Consider the following 15,666-nt stretch of genomic DNA (forward strand, 5'->3'; position numbering starts at 1 on the left):
AATATGAATGTTTTAGTTGGACCACTTTTCTCGCATTGTGATAGATGGCGTTGTAATAGACACAAATATATCGCTTACAATTTTAGGCGAACAGTCGCTAACAGGTAGGTTTTTAAAGTAAAATACAGAACGTAGGTACGTTTGAACATTTTATTTCGGTTATTCCCATGTGATACTTGTACCTTTGTGAACTTATCATTTCTGAGAACGCATGCTGTTACAGCGTGATTACCTGTAAATACCACATTAATGCAATAAATGCTCAAAATGATGTCCGACAACCTCAATGCATTTGGCAATACGTGTAACGACATGCATTGACAATGCGCTCACGCATGTTGTCAGGCGTTGTCAGCGGATCACGATAGCGAATATCCTTCAACTTTTCCCACGGACAGAAATACGGGGACGTCAGATCCGTTGAACGTTCAGGCCATGGTATGGTGCTTCGACGTCCAATCCACCTGTCATGAAATATGCTATTCAATACCGCTTCAACCGCACACGAGCTATGTTCCGGACATCCATCATATTGGAAGTACATCTGTCATGCGGTGAAACATCTTGTAGTAACATCGCTAGAACATTACGTGGAAATCAGCATACATTGCACCATTTAGACTGCCATCGATAAAATGGGGGCCAATTATCCTTCCTCCCATAATGTCGCAACATACATTAACCCACCAAGGTCGATGATGTTCCACTTATCGCAGCCATCGTGAATTTTTCGGTTGCCCAATAGTGCAAATTATGCCGGTTTACGTTACCGCTGTTGGCGAATGACGCTTCGTCGCTAAATAGAACACGTGCAAAAAATCTGTCATTGTCCCGTAATTTTTCTTGTGCCCAGTGGCAGAACTGTACACGACGTTAAAATTCGTCACCATGCGTTTCCTGGTGCATAGAAATATGGTACGGGTGCAATCGATGTTGATGTAGCATTCTCAACACCGACGTTTTTGAGATTCCCGATTTCCCGCAATTTCTCTTCTACTGATGTGTGGTTGGCCGCGACAGCAGCTAAAACACCTGCTTGGGCATCATCATTTGTTGCAGGTCGTGGCTGACGTTTCACATGTTGCTGAACACTTCCTGTTTCTTTAAAAAACTTAACTATCCGGCGAACGGTCCGGACACTTGGATGATGTCGCCCAGGATACCGAGCAGCATACATAGCACACGCCCGTTGGGCATTTTGATCACAATAGCCATACATCAACACGATATCGACCATTTCCGCAATTGGTAAACGGTCGATTTTAACACGGGTAATGTATCACGAAGCAAATACCGTCCGCTGTGTTGGAATGTTCCGTGATACCACATACTTATGGGTTTTTGACTATTACAGCGCCATCTATCATAAAGCGATAAAAGTGGTCCAACTAAAACATTCATATTTCTTTACGTACTACCAAAATATGTAATTAAAACTGGGGGTTCCTATTAAAAAAAAAAAAAACAGAGTTGATATCCGTTTGACCTATGGCAGCGCCATCTATCGATCCAGCCATAGCGCCATCCAGTTTCCCCCTTCAAGCTAGACGAGTTTCGTTCTTTGTAGTTTTTTCGTTTGACGCTTACTTCGTGAGATATTTGGCCCGGTCACTATCAATGGACCACCCTGTATAAGCATCAAGAACAAAAATGTTTCATTGTACATACCTTTGTTATACCGTAACAGAGTCTCTTTCGACCACACCACATTCAACAGTCGAGTGGTAAGGTGTGACGAAGAGAGAAGAACGCTGATTGTTGTGATGGCGTGGGTGACACCACCCACGGTTCGGTCACTATGCTCTTCGTATCGTGTGAACCGCAGAAAGGCTGTGATTAATACTGAGCAAACTACGAACTGGTCGGTCTTATTTTACGCGTGACAGAACTAGGGTAGATTCTCGTGTGTGCAATGGACGAAAATCGGTGCGTCATTGGTGAAAGAATGCATGTGCGCGATATGAGGTTTGAACATTTTCAGGACTGTGCTTAGATGGGAGTAAATCCTGAAAAGTATCGCATCACTCATTGACCTTAAACTATTGGCGATGAAGATGCTAGAAGTATAATAGGACCCGTAGATAAGGCTCTCGTAACATTAGGAGAGGCAAGGTTAGACTAGTGACAGTTCGCATAGACGAGAATGAAACATGAGAACAGCCCAGTACGTGGTGGTGGAGCAAGTACCCTCTGCCATGTACTTATCAGTGGTTTGCAGAGTATGGAAGAACAAGTAGATTTAGATGTTATTAAAAGTTTGATAAGTGGCCTCAAAGGTATGCACCCTTATTCTCGCGCAACGAAATTATTACTTCAGTTTCTCCAGTATTTGCACCCATCAGCTTTATGTTTTGTTACTCCCTTCAAGTAATGGTACAAAATGCGTCTGAGAAGGTCGGTTCATGGTCTCGGAAAATTAAGGAAACGTGAGTTACGAACAGAATACCTCCAGAGTAGTCATCATTGGGTGCAACACACCCCTGACATCGTTTGTGAAGCTGTTGAAAATTGTCAGTAAACGCTTCTTATGGAATCTCCCGAAGTAGCGTGGTCACGCCTTGTTGTATACCCGAAATGCCTGTGAAGCGTAAGCCATTCAGCATTAAGTTAAAGCGAGGAAACAAAAAGAAGTTATATGTAAGTCAGCAGGCTTAATGTAAGTCTGCAGGCTTTCGTGGACGTTGTCACTGAAGTTAAAATGTTCTGGGTTATTACGCCGCGTCATACTTCTTCTAAAAGGATCAATGTTTCGACCCTTCTGCCGGGATCTTCCTTGGGATCTTCCTGTGTCCACTACTGTTAAGAAGAAGTCATACGGCACCAAATCTGGATAGTAAGAAGGTGTTCAAGAACTGCTTGCGTTGAGCGAGAAAGTTGAGCCTGCGGATATCCAACAATACGTGACCGCGGTGCTTCGATCGATTCCACAAGAAGTGTTTTTCTGACAGTTTTCAAGAGCTCTACAGCCGTTTCCAGAAGTGTATTGTAGCCAGTACTGCTTCCTATGAAGACCCGTAAACGTATTTTATTTGTAACTCTTGTTTCCTTTGTTTTTTGAGACCACTCACCGAACATTTCAGACACACCTAGTATTATGAGAAATCTGAATAGTTGACGTTGTGCAAGAGATTAAATTTGTCTACCACGAACAGTAATTTATTATTCAAACTTTTTCATGTCTCGTTAATATTAACAACGTCTTCATCCTACCATAGGAGTGAACTGCCTGCTTCCCTGAGACTGTCCTCATTATATTCCAAGGTGTTTTGATGTTGCTCTGAGATTTATATGTTGTACTCCCATAGTTGATACTCTAAACTTCTCTAATAACATTTCTTATGATATTAAAAAAATGTTATGCCCTGTTACTAATGGATCTTAAACGTACTGCAATCTTTGATAATATTTCTGATTGTATTGCATGTTATTGTGATGCGTTGTGTGCTGCCTGTTTGTCGCTAGTTTTTGTTAATCTTGCTTCTTGTATTAATTTGGAGTATGCATTTTACATGCGTACGTTTTCTGAATGGATTGTAAATCATTTTATAATTTTACATTCATCTGTTAATTTACATTTTATTTTATCGGCGTTTTTATGTAATCTCAATCCACTTTTATTAGCCTATTGTCACATAATTATTTAATGGCAACTTGTTAGGTTTTACCAAGACTGTCATCTTTGACCTAGAATTTCTTTGATTTATTTTGTTGTACTTGTGTCAATGTGCCGTCATATTTTTATCATGTTACAATTTTTGATTTTATATTATCTTGGCAATTATGGTTTCCTGTGGAAACTTCTGTTAAAGCATGTATGGAATATGGTACATCTGCAACAATTTTCGTGAGTATTTTGATCAATTTTAGGTTTTTTCTCTTTTTCGTCTTTCGTTTGGCATTTTCACAGTGTACACTTTTGTACGTTGTACAGTTGCCTAGCCTTTGATGATGGATCAAAACCGAAACCGGTAGAAAAATAAATTAACATTATTACAGACAGCAGGGCGTTATGCATTTTTCAAAATAAGTTTTAGTATCTTAGTGGACATTAGTTTCTTTAAAAATACAAAACAAACAAAATACTTCTTTATGATAGATTATTATTTATTCAGGTTTTTGTTACCGTTGCGTGCTATTTCTTGGTAGTGAGTAATTTCCAACTTAAACGTTCATTCTCAAACCACTACATTTCAGGTGTTCTTTACAGCATAATTCCACTAATATACTAACTTAACATCAACGCAATAAGGATGCATATGAAAAAGGCGTACAATCATAATACAGAACTTGTACATTAAGCAGAGTGTTCAAATCTATGTGAATTCCTAAGGGACCAAACTGCTGACGTCGTCGGTCACTAGACTAACACACTACTTAAACTAACTTATGCTAAGAACAACACACACACCCATGCCCGAGGGAGGACTCGAATCTCCAGCAGGAGCGGTCGCGCAGTCCGTGACATGGCGCCTCAAACCGCGCGGCCACTCCGCGCGGTCAGCAGAGTGTAATCTACCCTGCCGAATGTACTTCCGTGCTATGGTCATACCACATTTTATATGCATCTCTATTATGTAGATGTCATGTGACGGAAAAAACGCAAAAGCCAGAAGAGCGGTGCGTTGTACACGAAAGATGGTAGACGTGTTTGTACATCTGAAAGACCACGTCTATCCAAATTCCGCGCCAGTCGTATAAGAGTGGTCCCACTAGCGCCATTTTGAGGATGCACATCAGTTTACTTTAGATACACACTGTCGTCAGCGAGTAATATTATTGGGATTCCCGTCGTGTGAAAGCTGTGAGTACCCTTGGAAAGGCATTCACCTATCTGTATATTAAATGATCAACTTATGAGACGATACCTATTCTTTGAAAGACGTTTTATATAATTTACGTAACTGTAAAGATGCGCATCTAGCGCGGACGCTAATACATCGTTTGTGCAGTCAAATAAACATTTTAACAGCAGCTGAACTGAACGTTCCGCTTTGATCTAAATAAAAGATGACTGTAAAAACCTTTGTAGAGCTTCCGATTTTATCGTACTTCTGCTTGTAATGTGAAAGCGTAAAGAAGGTCGTCTTTAAGCCATAAAAGTGAGCGGTCTTGCCAGCGAGCAGACAACATTATTAATTAATAAAATTCGAGTAATTTATGTTCGATACTGTAAACCGGCAAGTTATTGTTATGAAGGTGTTGATTGGTGCAAGAATTGTCTCGAAGGAAGGAGAAAAGTAATGACTGTAATTTGTGACAAAAAACGTGAACCAAGAATCTAACACAGGAAGGGCTGAAATCTGATCGCACCATACAGTTAGAAAATTACTTATGTAAGTTATACTGTTTATAAATAAGCCCTAATTGCGTGTGAGGATTATTTGAATATATTTAGTGTTTACCAGGTTTCTTATTCTATTCTTTTCCTTTATTTTTTTCTACCTCCACGTCATGTTATTTTTATAAATGTCAGACAGCCTTTACTACAGCAGAGAATACTGCTGCATCCTGGCCGTAGAAGGCCGCTCCTTGTCTCCTATACAACACATAGCTGCCCCATTTATTAATGATTTCATTTGCAAATGAAAATTTTTTTATTGTTCATTGTTAAAGGTCCCTTAGGTAACTATAAAATTCATACTGATTACGTAAAGAAATCCGGGTTGTTCTTTTCCGAATAATAGAAGTCTTTGCGTAATCAAAAACTAGCCTCCTTCTGACGACGATCAGGAGCCGACCGGTCGGCCGGAGTGGCCGAGCGGTTCTAGGCGTTACAGTCTGGAGCCGCGCGACCGCTACGGTCGCAGGTTCCAATTCTGCCTCGGGCATGGATGTTTGTGATGTCCTTAGGTTAGTTAGGTTTAAGTAGTTCTAGGGGACTGATGACCTCAGAAGTTAAGTCCCATAGTGCTCAGAGCCATTTGAACCATTTGAACCAGGAGCCGACCAGATGACGGACGTCTTCGACCGCTGTCGTGTTTCCTGTGGCAAAGCTGTGCCAAACTGGGAACACGACATTCTAGTATGAAACGTAATATATACATGATTATCAGACTAAAATTGAAAAAAATTGAAATATACTTAACTTATTTTTTTCTTTTATGATGCTAGAAGCGTTAGTTACATCTGAGACACGTCATGGTGACTTGACGTTAGTGAAGCCTGCCTTTAGGGTGACTAAGGCCTGTTATCAACACCTCACTGAGTTTGAACGAGGTGTATATATATATATATATATATATATATATATATATAAACCTATTTTACTGCCTGCCCCATCGAGCTTATCCCGATGGGCATGCCCCTGACACTAGGCAGGCCAGGATGTTATTCGCTGCAGGTTCCTAATACTAATTTCCTAATCTAATTCCTACTAACTAGTTCTAACCTAAGTCAATTCCAGTGCTTCGTCTAGTCCGTCATATTATTCCCCACTCCCCCTAGTCCCGCACGTGGCGGATTCCAGACTACTAAGGTCGGCCTATCCACGCGCAGGCGGTATAGGAGTAGGGCGCGTGTCTGGTGTTAGAATATCTTCAGTTTTACTTTAATGTATGTTAATTTATTTCTCTCATGTATTCCTTTAACACTTTTCGTGATACCTCGTCTACTAGTTTGTTAAGAGTTTGAAAAGTGTCTTGTTGTCTTATTAACTGGTATGCGTCATGGTCAGGTAATTGGTCACGTAGTGTGGAAGCAAAAGAGGACACTCGTAAATCACATGATCGGGAGTACCCTCCAGTTCACCACATTCACACGCGGGTGTGGCCCTTTTCCCGAACCGACATAAGTATGTCGGGTATGGCCCATCTCCAGTGAGAAAATGGATCAGCCCTCTGGTGGCTTCAAAGTATTTCATTTCTAATTGTTCCCTAATGTTCGAAATAAGTTCATATGTCCTACGTCCTGTTTCGTCCGTCTCCCATAGTTCTTGCCACAGTTGTTCACCCCTTTGCCGAATCTCGCCCTTGTCCCTTGCCCCAGTGCCTAAAATCTCCTCTATCTTCGTGACATTTCCTTTCTTGACCCAGAACCACGCAGCCTACTCTCTAATTTAGATGTCCAAGGGGCAGAGCCCCATTCTGACCAATAAAGCTCCCCCTGGTGATGTCCTGCAAGCCCCCACAGACTGTCACACCTCAACAGCCATGCATCTCACCAGCATGCAGCACACCTCGAGATACAGGCTTCTCTTTTTTATGGAGGCTTGTACCATCCTCGCGATCCGGGAAATCAAGCCAAGATCCCCATTCCCTGAGACGCACAACGTTCAACCACTCCACTGCCATGGTGGTCGCTGAAGCATTCCCTGGAGCTTACGGTGACAGGGGCCTGCCGGCGCTTACCAGTCCCCAGCTCAGAAAACCCGGGATCGCCAACCCACATCCAGCAAACGAATGTGGAGCCCCTGAATCACGGCTGCCAACAAGCAAATTACTGAGAAGACACAATCTCAAAGAAAGTCATTTCTAAACAGCGCTTTCCAAAATCCACAAAATGGCGATAATGATCCTCATGTACTAGTCCTGCCACATTCTTTGGTGCATATGGGTACAGGTATTGTTGTACAGGGTGTCCCAAAAGTCTTTCCCTGATTACATAAATTCATAACTCAGGCTATAAGTAAGATACAAATATGAAACTCGTGTCTAATTGTTAATAAAGTATTAAAGTTTTTTTCACACATCAGTAAACTTCCACATGAGCACCCTTGGTAGCACGTAGCACATCTAGGCGATATTCAATTTCCGTCCACACATTAGCCAACTTCACTGGAAGGATCGATTCAGCGACTGTAGTTATCCATTGCCGCAGGGTTTCAAGATCTGGTGCACGTGTTCGGTAGACCTCGTCCTTGACATAACCCCATAAATTGAAGTCTAATGGGGTTATGTTAGGTCAGCGTGGAGGCCAAACCGTTGGCCCATCACCACCAATACATCGCCCAGGAAAGGTCATATCGAGATAGGCACGGACGTCCAAACCCCAATGAGGCGGTGCACCGTCTTGCTGAAACAAGACATCGGGGTGATACTGAAGCAGCTGAGGAACAGCATACAGTTGCAACATGTCCAGATACACTGCAGATGTGATGGTAGCCTCAGCGAAGAAGAATGGCCCGATAATTCGGTCAAGCAATAGCACGCACCAAACATTCACCTTTGGACTGCCTCTGGTGCACTCCATGACCTCACCCGGGGGTTGTGAACCCCAAATGCGCACATTATGGCGATTCACTACTCCACTGAAAAAAAAGGTCGCATCGTCGGAAAAGGCAATTCGTCTGAGATAACCATCATCGTCCTCAATACGTGATAGCATTTCGACCGCAAAGTCATATCGACGTGTACTGTCATCGAGCAACAAGGCCTGAACGATTTGTGCTTTGTATGCACGAAACAATAAACGTTTGTGTAAAATGTCACGGAGAGATCTTTTTGGCATCTGTAATTCACGTGAGGCCCCGCGCATCGATTTCTTCGGATTTCGCAGAAAAGACTGCCTTACAGCTTCCACCCTGTCTGCTGAGGTTCTTGGTCGACCAGACGTCGGAAGGTCAGCAACCGATCCTGTGTTCTTGAACCTCTTTAATGCTCTTGACATCAGGTGGGTTTCTTCGAATGTCTCTGCACTGTGGCTGGTGATCGTATCTCATGGTACCACAGGACACACTGTGCCTTCTCCTGATTGGTTGACATGGCTTCTTCGGCACTTCTCCTCATCCACTACCTACGTGCTGCAATCCTAAAACAGAAAAAAAACTTTGATAGCTGTAAACAATTCGACACAAGTTTCATATTTCTATCTTACTTCTAGCCTGAGTTATCAAATTATGTAATCAGGGAAAGACTTTTCTGACACCATGTATTTCAACAGAGACCAGTCAGTTTTCGAAAATGTGTCAGCAGACGCGCATACCACCCGAAATTTACGCTGGAGGATGATGGTTCAGATGGCTCTGAGCACTATGCGACTTAACTACTCTGGTCATCAGTCGCCTAGAACTTAAAACTACTCTGGTCATCAGTCGCCTAGAACTTAGAACTACTTAAACCTAACTAACCTAAGGACATCACACACATCCATGCCCGAGACAGGATTCGAACCTGCGACCGTAGCGGTCGCGTGGTTCCAGACTGTAGCGCCTAGAACCGCTCGGCCACTCCGGCCTGCTACGCTGGAGGAGCTCACTCTGAGTCATCTCTTATGACCTGGGCACCTGTACCAAAGGAAAACATTAATACTGGTGAAAGGGCAAGTTAGGTTTAGCTTTCACAATTCTGTTCATCAAAATACTGGGATGTGCTGAAAAATACTGTCTCCGAATTTATGTGAAAATTCTTATAGATTTTTAAATAAAACAAATGTTAGTAACACTCTACATCTTTATTCTTCATGTATGCATATATCTTTCTCTACGTACTCGTCTTAGGAACGACCACATTTCTCTCCAAGAGAGACCGGTTTGGTGTTACCGTCGCGCCTTAATCACCATGAAAGCGAAGTCCGCGAAAGTGTCCTTCCTTTTTGAAACAGATGAATATACGAGGCGTGTTTTTTTAAGTAAGTACCGTTTTGAAATTACAAAAAAGACGTGCTAAGATATTTCAATAATTTTATTTTTATATGAAAGCCTGTACCTTAATCTACGCACTGACGCCATTACAGTTTGATTCTTCCTTGTTTACGTTGTGTACTGAGTGTTTAAGATGCCTCCGATAATCGTGAGTACCGCCGACTGTGAAGTACGGGCTGTTATAAGATTTCTTAGTGCTGAAGGCCTAAAAGCGATCGATATTCATCGTGAGATCTGTGCATTTTACGGACAAAACTTTATGAGTGATGGAATGGTAAGAAATTGGGTGAGAGCATTTAAAGATGGCCGCACAACTGTGCATGATGAACAACGGAGTGCATGTCCTTCGGTCGTTAATGAAAGTTTGGTGCAGGAAATGGACAGTAAGGTGAGAGAAAACAGACGCTTTACGATTTCCTCCTTGCGGGATGACTTTCCTAGTGTTTCTCGTAGTGTTATGTATGGCATTGTGACCGAGCACTCGAATTACCGAGTCCGCAGCTCGTGGTCGTGCGGTAGCGTTCTCGCTTCCCACGCGCGGGTTCCTGGGTTCGATTCCCGGCGGGGTCAGGGATTTTCTCTGCCTCATGATGACTGGCTGTTGTGTGGTGTCCTTAGTGTTAGTTAGGTTGAAATAGTTCTAAATTCTAGGGGACTGATGACCATAGATGTTAAGTCCCATAGTGCTCAGAGCCTCGAATTACCGAAAATGTTGACGGATGTCGACGAAACCAAAAGTTTTCCTTGAGCGGTACCACAACGACGGTGATGATTTCTTGAGCCAAATTGTTACGGCCGATGAAACATGGGTGGCCTACGTCCCACCAGAGAGAAAGAAACAGTCCATGGAAGTTGAGCAAGGGCATCGTTTTGCTGCGAGACAATGCCCGTCCGCTCGTGGCGAATCAGACCAAAGGTCACATCTTTTCGATGGGAAACTCCAGATCATCCTCCGCACAGCCCCGATCTTGCGCCCAGTGACTGCCATCTGTTCTTACACTTGAAGAAACACCTGGGCGGTCAGCGTCTTCAAGACGATGAAGTCAAAACAGTGGTGATGCAGTGGTTAACAAGTCGGGCGGCAGACTTCTATGACGAGGGTATTCAAAAACTGGTACAACGTTATGGCAAGTGCCTCAATATTGACGGAAATTATGTAGAAAAGTAGATTAAGGTACAGGCTTTCATGTAGAAATAAAATTATTGAGACACCTTAGAACGTCTTTTTTAAATTTCAAAACGGTACTTAGTTAAAAAACACGTCTCGTAGGATGGCGCAAAGTCCGGACTGTTTGGAGGATGAACGACGAGAGCGAACTCGAGGCGCTGGATCGCTTCAGCCTTCATGTGTGGTCTGTCAGGAGAGGTTGCCCTGTGTCTGGCCGATCTCTTAGGATTCGAAACACGATTACAGCACTCTGTTTCTCACGCACTGATAAAGTTACGTCACACACCGCCATCTTACACCCTACAGTTGTGAGCCCTCTAGCGTCAGAGGGCTGCAAATATATGGACGTGAAGCGCAAAGATGAAGAATGTTTTATTTTCAAAGCGTCGAGAGTTTCACACTAACAATCCGGCGGCATCACTGTTAAGCAAGCTGCAACGTCGTGTTTACGTGAAAACCAGTGACAAGTGAAATAATAAGTACAGAGGGTTTGCAAGATATTACTGATCAACAGTTTAACCTAAAGGGCACAGTATTTACACAAAAATTTTGTACAAGTGTATCTTATTCACAAGTCACAAAATATATTACACAATACCTCTCTAATTGAATTGGGTGCAAACAAGAACTTCTTATAACTTCTCTACTAACTGTAAGCGCTTCAATAATAAAAGGTAAAATCAATTTCATTTAAGAAGGGCACTTGAATAATAAAGGTAAAATAAGTTTCTTTTGAACAGGATACACAAGTCAAAAAAATACATTACACAAAACCTTTCTGATTGAATTACTTGCAAAGAAGAACTTCTTATAACTTCTATACTAACTGTAACAACTTATAAAATAAAAGGTGAAATCAGTTTCATTTGACAGAGGGCACTTTAATAATAAAGGTGAAATAAGTTTCTTTTAAATAGGTCACCTGGGCAATCGCAATAGGACAATTCACGTAATTTCCAATTTCCGCTTCCCATCAAGTATTTCTCTTTAGCATGTACGTAAGTTCAACTCCCGCTGCACATAAGGTATAATTCGGAACACTAGTCTCCTTCCTTTATGCTTTTGAAGGTAAATATATAAGGAGTATAGAAAACGGAACAAACGCCTTGGCGTCCCAATGCAGAGGAAACTTAACTGAATGCAAGATCCCCACTCACTGCAACCCGGAGAACTCAGTGGCCGCCGTATCGGTTGCCATTTTCCCCGCGGCCAAAAGAACCTCCCGTTCCCTCTGGTGTTGGTCGGCCAAGGCGTCGTACTCCGGACATCGATCTAGACACGGACTAGGTGGCCGCTGCAGTGCTGCAACAGAATAGCGCAAACACACAGCCGCAATGAAAAGAAACAATGTTAACAGCCCCCAGAATATATTAAGATAAAATTCTGCAAAGAGAGATCACATCAAGACAAAGGCAAATTAAAAATGATTGAAAGCATTAACTGTAGACCTCAAATTTTAAAAATTTGTAAAACTGCCCCAGCACAAACAGGCTAGTTTTAAAAGGGCAACGATAAGACAAAGCTTAATATTATTACACCGGTACGTCGCAGTTCCAATACAATATTGACACTCATAAGAAAGAAGCTAGTGAAAACACTGGTAAGTCCGATTGTAAAACTAGAAAGCTTGAATGTCTACTTCTTCAGTAGACAGCTGCGTGGTACATAATTCAACCCCAATAGCCGAAATGAATAACACATTGCTCAGCGTCCTGGGTAGAAGACCATGGGCCAGTCACGCCTCAAGAACTTGCAATAACAGGCCCGCTTCCGCATTCCGAGCCACATACTCAGGTCAAATCCAGCTAACTCCACGCAAGCACAAGTTTCACCCTCTGAGCAGCGACACGTACCGGCCGTTCCGAAGGCAAAACCCAGTCTGCCCGCCAGCCCACCAGCACCACCACCGGCCAACGAGGCAAAGATGAGCGACGCCAGAGGGAAACAATCGATCCGGGTGAATCGAACGGAGACAGCAACTGGCTCCAGCTCCTCCCCACGTATCACATCCCCTCTTACAATCAAATTTCAGGATTTCATTTGTTACACCAGCTGACTGCGTTTTATTTTTAAAGGTCTAACATCACGGAGTGGAACGTGGAAACGCTGATCTCGGACGATCAGAGGGGTCCTGTCCTCTCCAAATTACTGCGCACCCTTCGGCACATCACAAAAGCCATACGCCTAGGCAGAAAATGCGCCGGGCGCCAAAAATGGAATTTTCTCGAGCGGCACTTGAACAAAACAGGTGAGATACATGCGATTGCAGTCTTTCTCGGCATATTCCAGTGATGAATTATTCTCGGGTTATCAGCCGAGTGGTGGCGTCTTCTTGTCACAACGTTTCAATGAGTTTCGTACCCATCATCTTCTGGCGAAGATGGGAGGGAGTTGACACACTTTGCCAGAAGATGATGGGTAAGAAACTCATTGAAACGTTGCCACAAGAAAACGCCACCACTCGGCTGAAAACCCGAGGAGAATTCATCAGCAACACAGGTGAGTCTTTATTTGTAAGTAAGTTCTTTGGGAAAGCAGGTTTTCTCGGTGAATTTCAGTGGCGAAAATTTTCGAGGTATCAACCGAATCGCGGCGCCTTCGCTGGAAGATGACGAGTTAGAAATTCGCAATGTGCGAAAATTTCATCTAATATGGTATCCATGACCCGCCCGGTTGGCCGTGCGGTATAACGCACGATTTTCCGGGCGGGAAGGAGCGCTTGTTCCCGGCACGAATCCGCTCGGAGGATTTGTGTCGAGGTTTGGTGAACCGGCCAGTCTGTGGATAGTTTTTAGGCGGTTTTCCATCTGGTTCCCCTTATTCCGCCTCAGCGTCGGCGGTTGCTGCGCAAACAAGTTCTCCACGTACGCTTACACCACCATTACTCTACCACGCAAACGTAGCGGTTACACACTTCTGGTGTGAGACGTTCCCTGGGGGCTCCACCGGGGGCCGAACCGCACAATAACTCTGGGTTCGGTGTGGGGCGGCGGAGGGGTGGAGTGGACTGCGGAATTCGTCGTGGGGTTGTGGACCACTGCGGCTGCGGCGGGGACGGAGCCTCTCTGTCGTTTCTAGGTCCCTCTAGGTCCCCGGTTAACATACAATACAATACATACAATGGTACCCATACATATTATAAAAAACTATGTGTAACTGTACGCATGTACACTGATCAGGCAGAACATTCATATACGTACTTAATAGCCAGTGTATCCACATTGGCACGGATAAAAGCCGCAACGCGTCGTGACATGGAAGCAATGATGTCTTGGTAGGTCTCTGGAGGGAGTTGACACACATCTGCACACACAAGTCACCTAATTCCCGTATTTTTCGGGAAAATGGGGGGGGGGGGGGGGGCGATGAAATCTGACGCGACATTTAGTCATATCCCAGATGTGTTCCATTGGGCTGAGATCTGGCGAGCTGGGGGACGGCACATCAATTATAACTCGCCACTGTATTCCTCAAACCACTCCATCACACTCCTCGTCTTGTGACATGGCGTATTGTCTTGCTGAAAAATGTCACTGGCGTCATGAAGGGGTGTACATGGTATTTGTTGTATTCTCCAACAGTTTATTGAACGTAACTTCTTCTACAATACAATAGCTGGCTGTACAATAGATGTAGGCGTCCGTCGATCTAGCCGGAGATGTGGTTCCTCTCGGTCGGCTGGTACTTCGATCGGCGGTGCAGTACAGCGGCTTCGGTGATATCTGCTCGGAGACTCCACTATAGCAGTTGCCATTAGCAGTGGACGAAGACTGGTCTGCCTTCGACCGGCCGGGCCTATATAGTGAGCTGGAGCCAATAGAAACCCGGTTAAGAAATCCGTGGCTGGATATGTCGCGGCGACCTCTGCAAGGAAAGGTTCCTATTAATCGACTCGAATCTTCGGCGTGTTTCCTGATGTCTTCGCCTGTTTGGCTGTTGGTTTGTTTCCCTCATAGCGTGGCTGCTATGCGGTGCTGTCTGCCATTTAGGGGAACCCGATGGCAGACGGTACAGTATTGAACCAGCCTACGATACTTCTTGGCCACCATGGTGCCTTGCACGAGCACCACTGGAATCATGGATACCCATGTCAATGTTCCCGAGAGCGTAATGGAATGGCCACCAACTAGTCTCTGCCCAGCAGTACAGGTGTCAGGAAGCTGTTCCTCTGGTAGACGAACGATTCGCGCCCTCCTGTCGACATGATGAAGGAGGTATGCCGGCCGGAGTGGCCGTGCGGTTCTAGGCGCTACAGTCTGCAACCGAGCGACCGCTACGGTCGCAGGTTCGAATCCTGCCTCGGGCATGGATGTGTGTGATGTCGTTAGGTTAGTTAGGTTTAATTAGTTCTAAGTTCTAGGCGACTGATGACCTCAGAAACTAAGTCACAAAGTGCTCCTTGAACCATTTGAAGGAGGTATCGGGGTTCATCAGCCCATGCAAAGCTCTGCCACTGTGCTAACGAACAGTGCCGATGGTCACGAGCCCATTTCAGTCGTAGTCGTCTACGTTGTGTTGTTAACATTGGCACATGCATGGGTCGCCGTCTGCGGACGGCCATCGATGGAAGTGGTCGCTGCACTGTACTCTGCCCAACATGAAAGTCTGATGTTAGTTCTGTCACAGTTCGCCGACTGTCCTGTTTTACCAGTCTGTCCAGCCTACGACAGCCGACATCCGTAATGAGGGGTAGCAGCCAAACCCGACGACGTCTGAACGTGGTTTCATCTTGGATTCGACACGTATTGAAGACACTCCCCACAGAACTGCTCGAAAAGCCGACAAGTCGTGCAGTTTCCGAAATGCTTCTGCAGAGTCACCAGAGAAACTCGGGTAGGTCGAGCGCCTTCCCCATTCTACACACAGACAGCAGGCTCACTGATACTACATGCACCAAGCGTGTGTCTAACTAGCAGTCATT

The 15,666-nt window shown here is 44.3% G+C and overlaps 1 protein-coding gene across 10 annotated transcripts in view; it reads left to right on the forward strand.

Moving 5' to 3' along the window:
• The window catches only part of LOC126424792 (uncharacterized), a 322,429-nt gene that overhangs the window by 270,907 nt on the left and 35,856 nt on the right, over positions 1–15,666 (forward strand). For 3 of the 10 annotated variants that reach the window (XM_050087574.1, XM_050087580.1, XM_050087581.1), the window contains exon 3: positions 12,821–12,993. The exons of the other annotated variants lie outside the window; for them this stretch is intronic. In XM_050087574.1, coding sequence (XP_049943531.1) covers positions 12,821–12,993 — 173 coding nt within the window. The remainder of the gene's footprint in view (positions 1–12,820; positions 12,994–15,666) is intronic. 10 annotated transcript variants of the gene reach the window in all.

This window comes from Schistocerca serialis, chromosome 10, assembly GCF_023864345.2.
Source record: "Schistocerca serialis cubense isolate TAMUIC-IGC-003099 chromosome 10, iqSchSeri2.2, whole genome shotgun sequence".
Lineage (NCBI taxonomy): Eukaryota > Metazoa > Arthropoda > Insecta > Orthoptera > Acrididae > Schistocerca > Schistocerca serialis.